Source organism: Scyliorhinus canicula, chromosome 3 (genome assembly GCF_902713615.1).
Source record: "Scyliorhinus canicula chromosome 3, sScyCan1.1, whole genome shotgun sequence".
Lineage (NCBI taxonomy): Eukaryota > Metazoa > Chordata > Chondrichthyes > Carcharhiniformes > Scyliorhinidae > Scyliorhinus > Scyliorhinus canicula.
The window spans coordinates 76,180,230-76,200,779 of NC_052148.1; the positions used below are offsets into that span (position 1 = coordinate 76,180,230).

General features: G+C 43.2%; 1 protein-coding gene across 3 annotated transcripts in view; it reads right to left on the bottom strand.

Annotated features, from left to right (window-relative positions):
* LOC119962749 (probable E3 ubiquitin-protein ligase HERC1) overlaps nucleotides 1-20,550 on the bottom strand; it is a 594,360-nt gene that overhangs the window by 461,861 nt on the left and 111,949 nt on the right. For all 3 annotated transcript variants that reach the window (XM_038790765.1, XM_038790766.1, XM_038790764.1), the window contains 7 exons: nucleotides 19,205-19,370; nucleotides 15,044-15,169; nucleotides 10,225-10,434; nucleotides 9,974-10,126; nucleotides 6,467-6,599; nucleotides 4,004-4,195; nucleotides 1,533-1,745 (listed from right to left, as the gene is read on the bottom strand). In XM_038790765.1, coding sequence (XP_038646693.1) covers nucleotides 1,533-1,745; nucleotides 4,004-4,195; nucleotides 6,467-6,599; nucleotides 9,974-10,126; nucleotides 10,225-10,434; nucleotides 15,044-15,169; nucleotides 19,205-19,370 — 1,193 coding nt within the window. The remainder of the gene's footprint in view (nucleotides 1-1,532; nucleotides 1,746-4,003; nucleotides 4,196-6,466; nucleotides 6,600-9,973; nucleotides 10,127-10,224; nucleotides 10,435-15,043; nucleotides 15,170-19,204; nucleotides 19,371-20,550) is intronic.

Consider the following 20,550-nt stretch of genomic DNA (forward strand, 5'->3'; position numbering starts at 1 on the left):
TATTTATATAAAGAAATTCCTTGTTTTAAACAACATATTCAGCTACCTACTTTTTGGACCCACATTACCATAGGAAAGTTGCAGGAGTATGAACTTTTTAAATGCGTATTATGTGCAATAGCAATAGAAACCTTAAAAAAAACTTTGAAAGCACTTCACAACATTTTATTTTTGACTCTTATCAGTGGCAGTTGTAGCAGAACCTGACAGCTAATTTGTTACATAAAGTTCCATACTCAGCAATGGGATAAGACACAAACTCATTTTTTTTTGTTCAAACCCTTCTCTAGTATCCATAGGAAAACATTCACTCCATACTTAAAATGTATTCTTAAAATTATCTCAAGAAACGTCACGATGGCACAGTGGTTAGCACTGCTGCCTCACAGCACCAGGGACCCGAGTACGATTCCAGCCTCTGGTGAATGTCTGTCAAGTTTGCACGTTCCTCCCGTGGGTTTCTTCCCACATTCCAAAGATGTGCAGGTTAGGTGAATTGGTCATGATAAATTGACTCTTGGTGTCCAAAATGTTAGATGGGATTATGGGGATAGGGTGGGGGAGTGGGTCTAGGTAGGATGCTCTGACGATCGGTGTAGATGTGATGGGCTGAATGGCCTCCTTCTGAACTGTAAGGCTTCTATAAGCTCAATAGAAAGCTATCCAATTGGCCCTCATTCCTAGTCACTGAAGCCTTTTGCATTGACTCCCATCTAGGAGCTGATGTGGGAGAATTCATCAACAACCAGTTTCTCAGGAACATAGATCTGAATTTTTACAATGGCTGGGGTCAAGCGTTGATTGACAGAAGGCAGGACTTCCATTTTCACATGAGTAGAAGACCCTCATAGAAAGCTGTCAGCTAATCTGATCACCCGGAAGCTCTGCAGTCCCTTCAGGCACAGTGCTGCAGCGGCTGGAAGAGACACTGCAGCATTGCGCCTGCACTAAGTTCAGGGAGCGAGACTGAAGTTAAGTGGTAGGGGTCCCAGAGAGGAAAGGGTAGGGGCCGCTTAGGGGTCTCGAAGGGGATATTTGGGATCCAGGAAGAAAAGCAAGGGACGGGGAGGTCCAGAGGCCTTGAAGAGAGGGAGCCCCAGCCAGAAGGAATTTCAGAAGGTACTCCATCCCCCTCTTCCTGCCCACGATGTGTTTGGTCATTTTTTTGTCCCCCCACAATTTGTTATCCATCTGTCAGTCTAAAACTTAAGTGGCCACTTGTGGGCCTCAATTGGGGTAGGAGCCGGGGTGAGGAATCCCCCCCCCCCCGTAAAATCACTTCCAGTATGGGGCTGGAATCCGGTCCATGCAATTTCACACTCCCCACTGCTTCAAAATCCATTGCAGGTGGGGAGCATAAACGTCTGCCCATAAAATCCCTTAAGTCACCAAAATATCAATGAAAATTACTAGGAGCAAAGGTACAAAAAAATACACAGGATTTATAGTACAAGATTGGCAGAAGCTTGGTCAAGAGTTTGTCTGTTAATTTTTTCTTAAGTGGTATGAAGGATGTAAAAACAATTGCCTACCTAGCTGTTCAGAGTCAATTTCAAGGCCATTGCTGAGGAGCTGGCTTTTCAGCCAGTACACTGAATTCACTTCTTCTACTGAGCAAATGGGACCTTGTAGCATTTCTCCAAGACATTGTCCGACAGTAAAGGAAATGGTTCGTTCCATATCTATTAGCCAAATCCAGGATTTTACATCTGGTGAAATGGATTTCTCCGAACTGTTTGCAGATTCTAAGAAATATAAGTTATCCACAATTTATCCACAATGCATTCAATTTGCTAAATTCCTCATATGTTGTACAATTATACACTCTTTAACGTCACATTTGTTCTCAGTGCTGTGCTACTTAGTTCATAATTATTCAATCTGATTGGTTAATAAGACACCATTGATTGCCCCATTCATGCACATTCTAAGCACTCAGTTTCCCTCACTGTGATGTTATCAACTTGCACTTTCAGTAACTTCCCAGACAAAAATATTACAAATCCAGATGTGCAAGGGTCAGTCGACTAACAGCAATAGTTATTCGATGCCCTGGAAGAGCAAATCCAGAAGTTGTTTTCAGTGATTATACGCTTCTCCAAGAGTTGCATTAAGAGCTACGTAAAACTAAAAACAATGGAAAATCAATTGAATTGAACAAGACAGACATCTTTATATTAGTCTTGCAGCAAAAACCTTTACAGCTTACTGAAAGAGTTGTAACTGATGTTCAGCTGTACAATAATTTTTGATTTATTGCTAAACATCTGCATATTCTTAAAATCATCACTTTAAAAGTTTTCACTTTTAGCTTCCATATTTGGTATTACTTGAATCCAACTATAATCATTTATTTCACTAACTAAAAATTAAATATAATTGATTTTTAATTTAAATATTTTTAAACTTCCTGGCTTATTATGCGTGAACAAACACTTCAATGTGATTGGCTGCATACCTGATTGCTGACATCACTGCTACTGCACCCCAAGACATCCCCTTGGCACGGATATAAATTGCCTTTGTGAAAAAGGAAAACCATACACAGAGATTTCTCGATCATTGAGGACAGCTTTCCTTGAGGTAAGTCATAAGGCCATTGCTTTGCTGCGAACTTTAAAAACCCTGGCCCAATGGCCAACATTTTTCAGTAGCAACAATGCAAAAATATATGGAGTCCACACACATGGCATTAAATACTGAAATTCAAACAGGCTTTTTAAATTATGAATGTGGTACACCATTTAATAATAATAATAATTATTATTATTTAATGGTGTACCACGTTCATAATTATTGATGAACAGCCTCCCTGGCCCTGAAAACTAATTCCATCGGTGGAATGGCCCATTTCTCCATTATAGAAAAGAAAATTGTAAAATTTGTAAAATATATAATTTTTAAATCTTATATTTCATCTTCCATTTTAATTCCATATGCATTGCATATTCATACACTTTTAATTCCAGATTTTTACTGAATTCAAATTTCACCATCTGCTGTGGTGGGATTCAAACTCATGTTCCTAGATCTTTACCCTGCATCTCTGGATTGCTAGTCCAGCGGCAATACCACTACACACTCTCACTTTCTGTAAAGTGATAACCAAAAAGTAGAAATTAGTGCTTTCAGTATGTATCCTGGATTTCTGTGGCAGAATTCTTCACTACAATTGCTTGATGACAACACTGATGCTGGACAGCTGAAGATCCTCATGATTGGGCACTAGATTCAAATTATTAGATGGAATTCATGCCATTAGAAATTGCTGGAACCTCATTCTTGAACCAGGCACGTGTGGGTTTAGTAAGCCAGTGTGACTAGTGCTACCAATCTCATTCTAGCTCAGCCCTTTTAATTCCAATCTCCTGAACCACAGTAGTCAGAAGATTATCATCCAAATAACTCCCCAACAAAAACTCAAATAGTAGAAATTTAGATTTGTGTTCCCACAAAAAAGTGATACTCTGGATAACAATCTGCCTGTTCTCCAAGCTGAATGCGGGAATGCCATATGCACCTTACATTAGGTGCTTCTGCAAACTCCAGAATCACATACCTGATATTTGGGTTTAGTTTTCCCTGTAATAGCAACTATCAATACTGCTTCCTAATTTGTTACAGTTGAAGCAACCGAGATCTCTGCTATCACCCCATGAGGACACAGTCTGTGGCGCATCTCCTTGGTTTCAGGGTGACGATTAGACATCTGAATGGGCAATCTCTCACCGGACAACCAGTGGGAAGAATATGGCACTGTTGTATATATTGCCTGTCCAGAACTCACATTACAGCTGCCATAGACTCGTAGCTGCAGCATAAAGGAACTTAAATCCACTGCCCTGTGTAACAACCTGATTTTCGACCTGTTAAAAAAGCACTTATTGGCAGCCCCTAGTTTAATTTCTTTTTAATAACACAGAAAAAACAACAAGCCTAACAACTTATTTTGAGAGAAAATTTCAAAAGTGAGGGAGAAACCAGATTAAACAACCACACTAACCATGCACTGCCCATTCAAGTTCCTGTTCCTCCAGTATCATAGCAGCTGGTAAAAGTCGGTTTAACTGATCAAGAGGTTGAAGAAGATCTAGAAGATTACCCAGCAAAGGTCGTACAATGCTAACAGGTAACAACAGAAGGGAGTAGATCATTTGACACAAAATACTTCCAGCTGCAGAGTTAAAAAGGATCCCTAAAAAGAAAATGAAAATTTAAATAAGCCCAAGACAATGAAGCAATAAAGCCCAAGACAATAAATCTTCCAATAATCACCTATCAGAATTTTGCCTTTTACATCTACAGCTGGTTCATTAAGTATAGTTTAATGACTAAAATTTTAAGTTTGTATTGAGAATACTGTTACAAAATATGAAACAAGTATTTTACATAGAACTGTAATCTGGCAATACAGAAGAACTATACCCTACCATGAAACTATTACCAATTAAATAAGGAATACAACAGCTTTATGCAAAAGAATCACTCGTTTGCTTAAAAATAATTCTCAAAAGTATCAATATTTTTGTGAAGCTACATTTTTGTAAAGCATGCACAATTTATTCACATGCATAGAGATAAAACCATAGAAGCCACAGAAAGATTATGGTGCAGGAAGAGGCCATTCAGCCCATCGTGTGCATCAACTGGAAAAAAATTAATCCCATTTTCCAGCACCTGGTCCATAGCCTTGCAAGTTATAGCACTTCAGATCCAGATACTTGTTAAAATGAATCGAGTGTTTCAGCCTCAACTGCCAACTTAGGCAGTGAATTCCAGATGCACATCACCCTCTGGGTGAAAAGGTTTTCCTAATTTTCCCTCTAAACATTCTACCAATCACCTCAAATCTATGCCCCTTGGTGGCTGACCCCTGAACTAGGAGAAATAAGTATTTCCTGTTTACCCTCCTTATAATTGTGTACACCTCAATTAGATCATCCCTTAGCCTCTTCTGTTCAAAGAAAACAACCCAAGCCTATCCAATCTCTCCTCCTAGATATAATTTTCAAACCCGTTGTAAATCTCTACACTCTCTCCAAAGCAATTATGTCCTTCCTGTGATGTGTTGACCAGAACTATACACAAATCTCCAGCTCAGACATAACCAGCTTTTTATACAACTCCATCTCTATATCCCTGCTTTAGTATTAAATACCTTGTTCATTAAAGGAAAGCATTCCATATGCTTTCTTGAAACACATCCACCAGTCCTGCCGCCTTTAAGGATCTATGGACATGCACTCCAAGGTTACTCACAACCTCAACCCCTCTCAATATCGTAATGTTTACTGAACATTCCCTTGCTTTGTTTGCCCAATCAAAATGCATTACCTCACACTATTCTGAATCAAATTCCATTTGCCACTTCTCTGCCAACTCAACCAAACCATTCTGGAGACGACAACTATCCTGATCAATTTTTGTGCCATCTGCAAATTTCCCAATTGTGCCAGCCACAGTTAATGTATTATTGCAAACTGTGAGAAAATAATGTGCTCCAGAAACCTGAAGAACTTTATGCTCTCCCTCAAATAGTGGCTTGGAATCTTTGGAACATAACTACAAATATACTAAAGAAATCTGCTTATCATCTGAAAGATGTAACCATTGAGGTCATATTACGGAGATGTAAAGTGAATGGCTTTTGTACTGTAGAGAATGTAGGGTCAGAAATTCAACTTGGTGTTAAAACAGGTTGCAGAGGTTCGATTCTCACCCTCTCTGCACATGGCCCTTGAGGCAAATGTGGTGGAGAAAAGGCCTTTGCTCACTTCTTTCTTGAACGAGCCATTGCAAAACTGATTTGTAAAAAGATGCTGTGACTTTTGTCAAGGTTCATCCCGAGCAGCTTGTAACACAGGACTCTGCACTCCGTTAGCTGATCCCAGGGACGCACAAGATTAATATCAATTGAGGCTGGAGGAGCATCAACTTGGTGAAAGACATTTTTGGTTTTCTGGAGGGTCATCCAAGACCAGGTGCTGGAGACTGACACATTCCATGGTCCAGGACTATGTGCTGAGGGATGCATTGAAGCATAGGACGACTGCCACAAAATGCAAAGGGAAAAGGTCACTGTCTAAGACCCTCTTGCCATGGTACACTGAGGGGCTGTGTAAATCCCCCTGAGTTATATGTTTGAAACGAAATGAGTATTGTAAATATTAACTAATTGTAAAATGTAGTGAGTAATATAAAGTACTGAAATAAAGGATTTGTTTTGCACCATATGTAATGTCAATTTTGAACTGCCATATAATGTACTTCTGTAAATTTTATGAATAAAGTATATTTTGGAAACAATTTTGAAGTTCGGAACGGTTTGGTTTAGCCTTGTTTAATGTCTGAGAGGGAGATGTAGTTAGTGGCAAAAGTACTGCAGCACCGGAATTGTTTTAACACAATGGAAATAAAAACTAAATTTTTGTGCAAACAAATGCACAGGATAAGGTGAGGGTCTTACCATGTAATTTTTCTGTAACACTTTTATCCAGCAAGCTTTCTTTCAGAAGAACAGCAGATCGTCTGTAGGTATCGGACGCATATTGCAGTAGCAAGTGCACATGTTTATGCAGCAAATCTACACTTAAATGATCCTAAAATGAAAAACATTGCCATTAACCCATTCATAAAATAGTTGGTTGCCAGCACCCAGTCAGAATTATTAAAATAATGACTTTCCCTTTCTAATTAGTCATCACCGTAACAAACTTCTGGTAAAACAGAGCTTGACCTCACCGAATCAGTCTTGCCTGAAATACTTTGGGCGGGATTCTCCCCTACCCGGCGGGGCAGGGGACGGAGTGGCGTGAACCACTCCAGCGTCGGGCCGCCCCAAAGGTGCGGAATCCGTTGCACCGTCAGGGGCTAGGCCCGCCCCGGAGTGGTTGGTGCCCCACCAGCCTGTGGGAAAGGGGCTTGGCGCCACGGCAACCACCGCCAAAGGGCTTCCGCTGGCCGGCGCGAGTCAGCGCATGCGTGGGAGTGCCAGCGCGTGCTGGTGCCATCCCCACGCATGTGTAGAGGGAATCGCTTCCGCACTGGGAAGGGGGGAGGACCACAGCCTCCAGTGCGGAACAAGAGTGCCCCCACGTCACAGGCCTGCCCGCGGATCGGTGGGCCCCGACCGCGGGCACCTCCCGGGGCCAGATCCCCCCCCCCCCTCCCCAAGAACCCCAGAGCCCGCCCGCATCGCCAGGTTCCGCCGGTAAGGGACCTACTCTAATTTACGCCGGCTGGACAGGCAAAGAACGGGCGGGACTTCGGCGCATCGCAGGCTGGAGAATTCGGGCAGCCCCGGGGCCCATTGAGTCATGCCGGACCCCACCATTCTCCCATGCGGGCGGCGTGACTCACGCCGGGCAAATTTTGGGGGGGGCGGGAGAAGTAGGACGACGGTGGGGCAGGATTCACGCCGACCCCTGGCGATTCTCTCACCCGGCGGGGGGTCGGAGAATCCCGCTCCTTGTCTCTTTTATTCTATTCGATTCAACTTTCAATGTTCTACATTAATCCTGTCCCTCTATCCTGGCACACATTTATCAGTTTCAGTGTGGGGGAGGTGGTGGTAGGGGAAGGCTGTGGAAAGATGTCATTAATGGAAAACAATTAGAACAAAGAATCCAACTATTTTTAGCCCTTCTGTAGAACAGGGACATTAAGATGAATTGTAGCCTCCCATCCGGTGGATACATTCTTGATATGCATGGGGATGATTGCCTACTCGAGGTCGAGGTAACCTAAGTGAAGATTTGAGGTTACAATCTGATCGGCCATAATTTTGTTAAATGGCAGAATAGGCTCGAGGGGCTGACTGACCTATTCCTGCTCCTTGTTCATAAGCTTATATGTATCTGCGTTTCTTAATCTATGGCCTCCTGAGCATCCTCAATTTTAATTAGTAGCCATGCCTTCAGTTGCCTAGGGCCCAAAGCTCAGCAATTCCCCCATATGTTTCCACCTTTTAATCTCTCCTTTTCAGGCAATCCTAAAATCCTACTTCTTCGACCTGACCTAATATAAATGCGGCTCAGTGTCATAGATTTCACAATCCTCCTGTGAAGCACCTTGCGACATTTCATCACATTAAAGGTCCTCTATAAACATACATCATTGTTGTGGTAAATCAACACAGTGGTTGAACTTGGATTATCTTTTGCTTGCAGTGCTAAATACCACAACAGACAATGCATTCCCCTTGGTCAGCAATATTTAATACTTAAAATGGAAACACAAGTTAATTTATGGCTACTACAATATTGGAATGGTATCCAACAAATCATTAACTCTGACATGCAGAGCATCCATATGGTTTCTAAAATGACTGATCTGGTTCACCAATGTCCTTTAAGGAGATCAGCTGTCCTTAACTGGTCTGGCAGTTAGGGACGGGCAATAGATGCTGGTCCAGTCAGCAATGCTCACATCCCATAAAATCAATTTTAAAAACCAGCGCTGCCTTTTGCTATGTTCATAATTGTCAGGCTTTGGAGTCAGGTGGTGAATTCCCAGCCGCTGACATGCTCTCATAGTTACAGTATTTTCATGGTTAGTACAGTTAATTGAATGATGACTCCCAGGATATTGATGATGGAGGATTCAGCAATGGCAATGTTGTTGAATGTCAAGGTGGAATTACTACGTTCTCTCTTTTTGGACTGGTTTGGACTTTTCAGTGGTTGGTTTAGCACAGTGGGCTAAACAGCTGGCTTGTAATGCAGAACAATGCCAGCAGCGCGGGTTCAATTCCCGTACCAGCCTCCCCGAACAGGCGTGGAATGTGGTGACTAGGGGCTTTTCATAGTAACTTCATCGAAGCCTACTTGTGACAATAAGCGATTATTTTTGGAGATGATCACTGCCTGGCAATTGTACAGCTCAAATTTTACCTGTAACTTATCACATCACGCCAGAATGTTGTTCAGATCTTCCTGACCGCTTCAGTATCCAGGGAACTGTGATTTGTATTTAACACAGTGCAATCATCACCAAACATCCCCACTTCAGACATTATAAAGAGATGGTCATTGATGAAGCAACTGAAGATGGTTGGGCCAAGGGTATATAGGAACATTCGAGTTTATTGGCCTCCAACAACTGCCACTGCCTTCCTTTGTGCTCAGTGCACTTTCAACCATTGGAATTCTCTCTCTCTCTCTTCCCCTCTCCCACCACCATGCCACAAATGTTGCCTTGATGTCAAGGGCACTCACCCTCACCACCCCACTTTGTCCAGCTCTTCTGTCCATGTTTGCACCTAGACTATGAGGAGGTCGGGAGCCCAGTAGCCCTGAAAGATTAGATTTGTCCTGCCTTTTGTACACAGGACATACTCATGTAATTTTCCACATTGGCACGTAATTGCCAGTGTTGTAACTGCACCGAAACAGCGAGGATAGAGGCGAGGCCAGTTTAGGAGCACAAATCTACAGCTAAAAGCCCGCAGACTTTGCAGTGCCCAGTCACTTCAGCTGTTTCTTGATAACAAATGGCATGAATTGAATCAGTGTAACAGTGGCATTTGAGACTTTGGGGACTTCAGGAGGTCAAAGTGGTTCCACCACTTGTTATTTCTGGCAGAAAATCACTGTTTCAGCTTTGTGCTCTGTACTGACATCATTGAGGATGGGAATGTTTGTGAAACCTCTTCCCTAGTCAGTTGCTTAATTGTTCATCACAATTCATGATGTGGCAGGACTGCAGAACTTTGATCTGATCTATTGGTTGCAGGAACATTTAGTCTGTATGCAGCATGCTTCTTCTACTCTTTAGAATGCATGCGTCCTGTCTTGTAGCTTTACCGGGTTGGCACCTCACATTTGGTATGTCTGGTGCTGTTCCTGGTATACTCTCTGACATGCCACACCAACCCTGAGATTGGATTTAATTGCGATTACTCTCAAGTATGTCATTGTCATGTTTATCACAAGAAAATTGATAAATCACATTCTGATTTTCATACTGACATTACCTTAACAGTAGAATTTGAGTAACAGTGAGCCAGCAAATGTTTATGCAATGCTGAGAGCAGCTGACGGACATGGGAAGGTGGTCCATTTTCTGTATGCGTTGTATTACTTTGTTGTTTATCACTGTTCTTCTCCAACTCACCAAAAGCTCGTTCCTTTTGAAACAAGCAATCAAGAAATTTGAAGCAATTGATCAAAAGAAAATATGCATTTCTCAGTGAAAAAGAAAACACATAGAAAAAAATAAACTTACAGTGTAGAAACCGATGTTCCTCAAAAGAGTTTTCAAAAGGATTTCTGCTAAGTGAAAGTGGTCAATATTCCCCGACTTGGAGGAGTCCTGATCGGAAGAGTAGCTCTGTGAGAAGCCTTCTGACATGTCAGCAGGTGAGCTGTAACCAAGCAGGGATGCGATGTGGGACTGATCTTGTAGGCTGGTCAGTATGATATCCAACTGCATTCTCTATTTAAAAGAATGACAGGTGGACTAAAATTTAGTTCAAGGTTAATTTTGCAGAAACACCAAGCCCCTCTCTGGAATGTATGTATTCTAAAAATAGAACATAGAACATAGAACAGTACAGCACAGAACAGGCCCTTCGGCCCTCAATGTTGTGCCGAGCCATGATCACCCTACTCAAACCCACGTATCCACCCTATACCCGTAACCCAACAACCCCCCCCTTAACCTTACTTTTATTAGGACACTACGGGCAATTTAGCATGGCCAATCCACCTAACCCGCACATCTTTGGACTGTGGGAGGAAACCGGAGCACCCGGAGGAAACCCACGCACACAGGGGGAGGACGTGCAGACTCCACACAGACAGTGACCCAGCCGGGAATCGAACCTGGGACCCTGGAGCTGTGAAGCATTTATGCTAACCACCATGCTACCCTGCTGCATATAATACATATAACTATTCAAGTGACAAGATATTATCAAAGAATTTGGATAAAGGTACTTATTATGCTGTTCAGTAATCACGACAAACAGAATTTTACGTATCAATAATAATTATTTAGCAAATAGAAGTTTAAATTTTGTCCCAAAATAATCTGATAAATAATAGATCAGTCTAAAAATTATAAATAAGGAGACTAATAAAATGAATTAAAGGGGAATTTAGTTGCAGAACAAATGCATGGAGCATCAAGCTTGTATCCCTTCAATGCTTCAACAAAATAATGTGCTCCAGCTAAAACTCACAGAGCCAACATATTACTGAGCTAGAAATTGCCAAAGTTGTAACATTCAGTCTCTGGTGTGTCCTTTCTTAGCTGGTCTCAGTTGGGTCGATGGTGCACCATTACCACTAACCAAAGACAAAACAGAATAAAAAGCGACACAGAATAAAATGCCTCCAACAATTTAAAGGGCTGATGTTTACACTCAAGATTCATATATATCCTCCAGCAATACAACCCTCAAGAGAACCCTGCGTTCTTCCAACTTTGGTTTCTTGTCCTTCCTTCCTTGACAGCCAACTTTTGTCACTTCAAGTGGAGAAACTACGGGCGAGATTCTCCGCACTCCCGACGGTACGGAGAATAGCGTGGCTCGTAAAATTTTACGGCCACGCTGTTCCGACACCCTCCCGCTATTCTCCCCCCCCCCCCCCCCCCCCACGCCCAACTCCCGACACGAATCGCTGCCGCCGTTTTTTTACGGCCGGCAGCGATTCACAGCTGATAGATGGGCCGAGTTCCCAGCCCTTTACGGCTGTTTTTACGAACGGCAAACACACCTGGTCTGGCCGTTCGTAAAAACGGCCGTAAACACTCGCATTTTATAACCATGGCACCGATTGGCACGGCAGTACCACGGCCGTGCCAAGGGTGCCATGGGCCCGCGATCGGTGGGCACCGATCGCGGGCAGCGGGCCCGATGCCCGCGCACTATTTGTCCTTCCGCCGCCCCGCAGTATCCATTTGCGGGGCGGCTGAGGGGCATCCCGGCCCGCGCATGCGCGGGTTTCGCGCAAATACGCGATGACGTCATCCGCGCATGCGCGGGTTGGAGTCTTCCAATCCGCGCATGCGCGGCTGACGTCATATGACGCGTCAGCCGGCGCTAACTCGGGCAAGCGGGCTTAACGAAATTCGTTAAGCCCGTGATGCCGGAGCTTACGACGTCGGGCTGCTAGCCCCGACCGGGGACCAGAATCGGTTCCAGGTCGGGAAGGGGGGGGGCTGGCGTCAAACCCGCCCGGATTTGACGCCAGCCTTACGATTTCTCCCGATATGGGAGAATCTCGCCCTACCTTTGGCATCTTCGGCTGTTTTAAGCCCTTGACTCTGGATGTTCTTCCTAAGCCTCTCCAAATTTCTTAAAACCTACCTCTTTGAAAAAACATTTGGTCATGTATTTTTGCCATCACCTTTTTTCTGATTACATTTCTATGATGCATCTTGGGATATTTTATTACATTAAAGGTGCGATATAAATGGAAAACAAAATTATAAGACAATACTATCAATTCAGGACTTTGAATCTTAAGGTAAAAATTAATGAACATTTGAAACAGGGGAGGACGCATGGTTCTGGAAAAGCAGAGAATATGATTTATTCTGAATTGCACTAACAAAGCAGAGAATTAAAATTGTGAGCCAAATGGTCTTCTGGTGTCAGCTGCAGCCCGTCCAACTGGTGGCATTTTGGCCTCTGAGTCAGAAGGTAGCAGGTTCAAGTTCCAAGACCAGATCCTTGAATACAAAAATCTCAGCTGACACTCCAATGCGGTAGTTAAGGAGTGCTGTTTGTAGCAAGGCACAGTCTTTCAGATAAGATGTAAAACTGAGGCCCCAGCTGCTCTCCCAAGTGGATGCAAAAGACCATCGCAGTATTTTGAAAGAGAGCAGGAACATTGCACCCATTGTGCTAGTCAACACTGTCTCTCAAATCATCACAAGTACAACTTATTTGATCTTAAGCTCATGGCTGTTTGTGGGTTCTTGTTTTGTTCAAATTGACTCATTTGCTACATTGCAACAGTGACCATACAGTAAAAGTACTTAATTATTTGTACAGTGCTTTGAAACATCATGAGGGTCATAAAAGGTGCCACAATCCAAATTTTTCTTTCTCTGCCTCTGCTGTAAATCCAGTAAGAAGTCTTACAACACCAGGTTAAAGTCCAACAGGTTTGTTTCAAACACGAGCTTTCGGAGCACGGTAATAAAAGGTTCACCTGAAGAAGGAGCCGTGCTCCGAAAGCTCGTGTTTGAAACAAACCTGTTGGACTTTAACCTGGTGTTGTAAGACTTCTTACTGTGCTCACCCCAGTCCAACGCCGGCATCTCCACATCATCTGCTGTAAATGTCTTTGCTTCTTCAGCGGAAAAATGTAGAAAACTGAAATATAACGGTTTTGCCGATTTTTCACAGAACACTCTTTCATCCATGATAGAAAACACAGTGAAGGCTTTAAATCTCTGATTAATTGTACATGCTTAAAAAATTGTAGCTTAGTATTGCACGGACAAGCACCGCAAACATAATTTCTCACTCAACCGAGAATGAAAAATGCCTATTAAACCAGGACTGTAATTGCATGCAAAACAACAAATTAATTTCCACAATGGATATTTATTTAAAAAACTGTGTTCAATGCATCATGTTTTCTTTATATTATGAGTGCCTGGATGTATGACAATGGATGTCAACAGTATTCTAACAGAGAAATTTCTTGACCAGCTCATAAAAAGATTGGGTCACACAATTAGGACTCCGTGAAATTTAATGGTTGGGCTGATACAAAGCAGAGATAGCAATTAATTATCTTTTTCTACCCAGTGAACTTAACCATACAACAATCCGAAATTGGAACCAGTGTGGAATTTGTGGAATCCCTAATTAAATACATGTTTCATCCCTACAAAGATGTGCAGGTTAGGTCATGCTAAATTGCCCTTAGTGTCCAAAAAGGTTAGATGGGGTTGCCGGGTTACGGAAATAGGGTGGAGTTGTGGGCTTAGGTAGGGTGATCTTTCCATGGGTCGATGCAGACTTGATGGGCCGAATGGCCTCTTTCTAGCACTGTAAATTCGATGTCTATGTCTACAACATAAAGTCATTAAACTTTCTCAGGCCAACATGACAAATGAATGCATAGTGGAGAATAAGTTGACAGCAAAAGTTTGTCACTTCAAGTGGAGAAACTGTAAAGAGAATTAAAGTGACCATAATTTCTCGCAAGCTACGAGCATTTGAAATTGACTGAACATTAGAGTTATACACAAGAGTAATTCAATTACTCAATGGTATGTTACATGTTTAGTTTAATTAAACATGAACTCCAAATCATTTTAAGTTCTGTAACATTTCAGAGTTGCTAAGCATTTCCAATTCCCAAAGTATTGAAATTCTATTCCTGTGAATCACTTTATTATCATTGTTTCTCCCACCAATTTTCTACACAGCAAGTTGCTTAACTCGGCAGACCATCAAAGAAAGATGGCAAGTGAAGGACTGAAAGGGTGTGATCAAACCTATTCCTCACCTGTGCAACTTAATGGTGCATCTGCACTAACATGCCTTTCTACTTGGGAAATCATTCATAACACTGAAGAAAATATAACAGTGAGGAAATTTAAATTAAATATGAAAATGGACAAAAATGAAATTTCATGCAATATTCTAATTTTACACCATAATAATTAAATAGCAATTTATTAAAAATTGTGTAGATATCACAAGATGGAAAACAGAATATACTAAATGAGGAATACTTTCTTTTTTTTGATGAATTGAGAGCACCCAATTTTTTTTCCAATTAAAGGGCAATTTAGCGTGGCCAATTCACCAACCCTGCACATCTTTTGAATTGTGGACTTGAGACCCACACAGACACGGGGAGAATGTGCAAACTCCATACGGACAGTGACCCGGGGCCGGGATCTGATCCAGGTACTCGGTGCAATGAGGCACCAGTTCTAACCACAGCGCCACCATGCTGCCCAGGGTGGAAAATGTTCTTAATATAATTTTGTTCTTCAAGGCAACGTCAATGAGATTTGAATAATAATTGCATATACATCATTCGATGACTTGCAGAAAGCCAATGCTTACTTGTCCTTTAGATAAGCTTTCCCATCTCTCTGGACCTTGAGGTAGTAGATTATGTAAAAGTTCAGTACGTTCCCGGAGTGGAGGCAACAGTAAGGATGCGCCAACTGAAAGGGTTTCGTTGACTGCCTGTGTGACACAAAAAGAGCTTATAATCAATCAATACATAATTTCCCATTTGCCGACCAAAATCAGGTTAATTAAAAGAAATAATAAAATAGACCATAGGTTTATTTGTTTGAAAGCACAATTGGCGGGATTTTCCACACACACTCCCACGGCGTGTTTCACAGCAGCGGAGGCGGCCTGCCATTAGATGGAGGCAGGATCTTCTGATCCCACGTTGATCAATAGGGTGTCCCATTCAATGCACTCCCTGCTGCCGGGAAACCCACGGTGGGGGTTTGCCATTGGTGGGACCAGAAGATCCCCCCAGCGATAACAGCTGGAATATTTGGGCCAATTTATTTTTAAATCACTGTTCTACACTTTAGGTTCAGGATCATCAATAAAATGTAGCTCATGCTTGCAGTGTCCCAAGACTCTCAATCACCCACTCCCTCAAATACCCAACAAATTCTCACTACAGCTTTTCAACACTATTGACCTCCCACGCCTCCTTATTAAGAGTTACACAAGAGCAATGTGCACAAAACGTTCTCTGATTTTTCTTTCTCTAACATCTTTCTCACAGCCACATGGTCCTTTTCTTAAAATATTTTTAGAGATTTTGATTTTTTTCCCCCAAAGTTTACAAAAATAGACCATACAATAAATATGTAACAGGAGTAAACCCCTCCACCTCCCCCCCAGTAATGTCAGCTAACCACCCCCACCCTGTCTCACCCCCACCCCCCCTAACTGTTTAAGTATTTTACTGATTTTGCAATTTATATTACATATTTTTAGGGTTTTACTTATTTGCACGTGACAGCACCCTCAGAAAAATGCAGGGTACCCAGATAGCCTCGCTTCAATCCATCCCCTTTTTGGATGTACATTGGTTCACCATTTACATGTTTCCTGGAGGAGGGCGCCTGCCAAATAGGATTCTTCGGCAGGCAATTAGGGAGGCAAAAGCATCGGCCCCCCTCCCCATTAAGTTCTGGTTGGTCTGATAGGTCAACCATTCCATCAGTTCCTCTAACTTCACTAATCTGTCATCTGTGTAGAAGTTCCGAACTGTCTTTGTCCCTCTGTTCTGTCTCCACCTCTTAAAGGCCCATCCTGGCTGGCACAAACCTGCTGCAGATGGGGGCCATGGTGGACATTTTGGTCAGCCCAAAGTGTTGTCTCATTTGGTTCCAATCCGTGGTGTGGCAACTACCACTGGGCTTGAGTGTTTGGCTGGCAGGAATGGGAGCGATGTTGTGGTGAGGGCTCGGAGGGTCGTCCCTATGCAAGAACTCTCCTCCATACTCACCATTGTGCTTCTGGTTCCTTCACCCATCCCCTCACTCTCTGCTGTGACCACCCAGTGGTAGTATTGTAAGTTTGGGAAGGCCAGGCGTCACATAATTATTTTTCTTGGTCTGACCCTTTTGGGGATCCTTGGATTCTTCCCACCCCCTAGACAAGCATCGTGATCAATTTGTCAACTGTGTTAAAGGATATCTTGGGGACGCAGATCGGTATGGATCTGAACAGGATGACTAAACGGGACAGCACATTCATCTTGATCGTTTGCACCCTCCCCACTAGGGAGTGTGTCCCACCTGTAAATGATCCTTTTTAACTTACACCGCTAGACTAGTCAGGTTCCACTTGTGACTCAGTGTCCAGTCGTGGGCAATTTGGATCCCCAGGTACCGGACTTTGCTTTGGGCTTGCTCGAACAGCATCCCTTCCAGCTCTGTCCCTCTCCCTTTCGGGTTCACCAGGAAGATTTCACATTTGCTCAGGTTAAGTTTGTAGCCCGAGAAGGCCTCAAACTCTTTCAGGAGCTTCATGATCCCTTCCATGCTGCCTTGTGAGTCCGAGGCGTAGAACAGCAGGTCATCCGCATAGAGTTAAATTCAGTGCTTTCTGTCCCCTCTCTGGATCACTTTCCAATTTTGAGACGTTCTGAGGGCGATTGCCAGTGGCTCAATTGACAAGGCGAATAGAAGCGGGGGGTATCCCTGCCTTGTGCCCATGTGCAGCTGCAAGTATTTAGAGCTGGTGGTGTTGGTCCGTACGCTTGCCATGGGGGCATTGTACTGGAGGTGAATCCTCTCTCAGCCCAAACTGCTCCAATACCTCAATTAGGTACTTTGATTTGACTCTGTCGTAGGCGTTTTCTGCGTCCATGGAGATGATCACTTCTGGTGTTCTCTCCCCGGATGAGGTCACTGCCACATTCAGCAGGCGCCTGATGTTCGCTGATAGCTGCCTACCCTTGAAAAATCCCGTCTGGTCTTCTGCGACCGCCTCTGGCACAGGGTTCTCCAGTCACCTGGCCAGGATTTTGCCAGTATTTTCACGTCTACATTGAGCAACGAGATGGGTCTGTGGGATCCACATTGGGTCGGATCTTTGTCTTTCGGGGTTATCAGCGAGATAGTGGCTTGTGCTAGTGTTGGAGGCAAAGTGTCCTATGCTAGCAAGTCTGTAAACATCGCCTGCCAAGCACAGGGTCAATGCTGCAGCAAATACTTGTAGAAGTCTGCCAGGAATATGTCTTGTCCCGGTGCCTTCCTCTCCCGCATGGAGTTAATGCACTCCATGACTTTTCCCAGTTCGAGCGGTGCTTCCAGCTCCCTCCTCCCATCTTCCCCCACGACTGGCATGACGAGTCCATCGAGGAACTGCTTCACCCAGAGTCCCCTTTGGGGGATTGCGAGGTGTACAGTCCCAATAGATGGCCTTGAATGTTTTGTTGACCTTTTCCGACTCCGCTACCAATCTATCATGGTCATCCCTAAGCTGTGCTATTTCCCTCGTGGCTGCCTGCTTTATGAGCTGGTGAACCAGCAGGTGGCTGGCTTTCTCTAAGTGTTCGAAGAAGGTCCCCCCTGTCTGGCCGAGATGGTGTACTGCTTTCCTGGTGGATAGCAGGTTAAAGCCCATTTGCAGCTTTTCCGCTCCGCCCAGAAGCTCGACAGTCAGGGCCGTGGAGTATCGGCGGTCCACCTCTGGTATGGAGTCGACCAGCTGTTGCCTAGCTGCGCTCTCTTTCCTGTCTCTGCAAACTTTGTATGCAATGATCTCGCCTCTGATCACAGCCTTCAGCGCCTCATAGAACTTGGGAGGGTGGCACCTCCCCATTCTGGTTATTGGTAATAAACCTGTCTATGGCCTGTGATACTTTCCTGCAGAAGGCCTGGTCGGCCAGGAGGGCCGTGTCCAACTTCCATGTGGTGTGGAGCATGGTTGGAGATTACGATCGGGGAGTATTCTGCTCTTACTATCAGTGGAAGCATTGATTTACCCATTGCAAAGATGTTGATACGAGTGTACACCCTCTGTATCTGTGAGAAGAATGTGAACTCCTTCTCCCCTGGGTATGTGAACCTCCATGGATCCACTGCCCCCATCTGCTCCATAAATGTTCCTCATGCTTTTGCCATGTTTGACCTATCCGTCAGTATGCAGTTAAAGTTCCCACCCCCATGATTAATCTGTGGGTAGCTATGCTGCTATGGTCTTTTTTTATAAATTCTGTGTCTTCCCAGTTGGGAGTGTACATATTTTCCAGGACCCGTTCAGGACACCGCTGACTATGACGTACCCTCGCCGTGTCCGTAACCGTCCTTGCTGCATTAAATGTTGTCTTCTTACTAAGCAGTATGGTGTCCCCGCCCCACCCCCAACTTTTGCCCCATAACATGAATGGTAAATCTGTCCCACCCAGCTCTTCCTTACCCGCAGTCGGTCCTTCTTCTCCCTCAGGTGTGTCTCTTGGAGGAAGACTATGTCGCCTTTCATACTTTTCAGGCGAGTGAAGACTATGGATAGTCTCACTGGGCCAATAAGTTCCCTGACGTTCTTGGTGACTATTTTGATGGGGAGTTTTGTCTCTGCCTGCCCCCCACTCCCTGTGGCCTACAAATCAATCTCATTACGAAATAAAACATGCCAACTTCCATAACTCTCAATATAGATGAAAAGACGATCATAGTTAAAAACATCCAGAGAAAAAATGCAAACATTGTGGAGCATCTTGTGATGAATTTCACAATTTACCTCTTCAATAGAATTTGGAACATCTGAATCTATTAGCCGAAAAAGCAAGTTCCTTAGTGGTCTACCCTGTTGCCCGAGGACAGCAGCTCCGGTTCCTCCAGCTTGAGCCAGGGACAGGTGAGTGGAAAGCAACTTCAAGCAAAGAAATACAAAATGATGGTGTTCCCTGTGTTTTAAAAAAAAAAGCACAAAATCCATTACAGGGACCTATATAATATCAAATCACGACTTAGAAACAGTAATTCTGGTGTTCCATCAGTCCATAGCTCAGCTTCTACTAAACAACTTAAATGACAGATATTCAAAGTGCCTGAAGTGTACACCATTATCTATTAAGTTTTCATAAAGCCTTACAGCATCATGAATTAATCTTCACAAAAAGAATAGACTGGAATCTTATCAGTCCTTGCAGCCATAATATTGATAGAGGATATTAAGATTAAAGATATGAAGGGACATTGGCTAAAGGCAGTTAAATGGAATTAGGTCACAAATTAGCCATGATCATTGAATGGCGGGACAGACTCGAGGGGCTGAATGGCCTATTCCTGTTCCTATGTTCCTAGGTTTGGAGCGGCTCAGAAGTGGTGGTATAACAACAATGTCACTAGACTAGCAATCTAGAGACCCAGGCTATTGCAATCAGGGATTCAAATCCCACCGCATCAAATTTGAATTCAATTAATAAAAGTCTGGAATGCAAAGCTAATCGCAGTAATAGGAACCATGAAACTCTAGCGATTGTCCTAAAAATCTATCCAGTTCCTTAGTGAAGGGAATCTGCTGAACTCGCCCAGTCTGGCCTACATGCGATTCCAGACTCACAGCAATCTTAGATGCCCTCTGAAATGGCCTTACAAGCCATTCAGTCCAAGGGCAACAAATTACTAACAAAATGTGGAAAATGATAATAACAGGCACAATGAGGAAAACAATAATTTGAACTGTATATAAAATTGTATGGAAGCAGAGATCAAGATCATGCAGCAACATGATGACTTCATTCAAATGTTAGCGATGGATGAGTAACACAGGAAATCCCACTTTCTTATCAGACTTATATACCAGAAAGTAATATAGGCTAGATCATAAAAAGAGAAGTTGCAAAACTACTTAATTACAAAAAAGTCAGTCCTGATTAAGTGCACGTATGCGAATTAACAAATAATTCCAAAATATTGAGGATTTAGAAGCATTAAGAATGGAGTTGCGGATTAAATTTGAACGGGAGTAGTAATTTAATATTCCTTGTAGTAACATATTCAGATAAGTGACAGGAAAAATGTTAGAATAACAATTTTTTAAAAAATCATTACAAAGCCATAGAGTTAGGATATTCAAGGTTA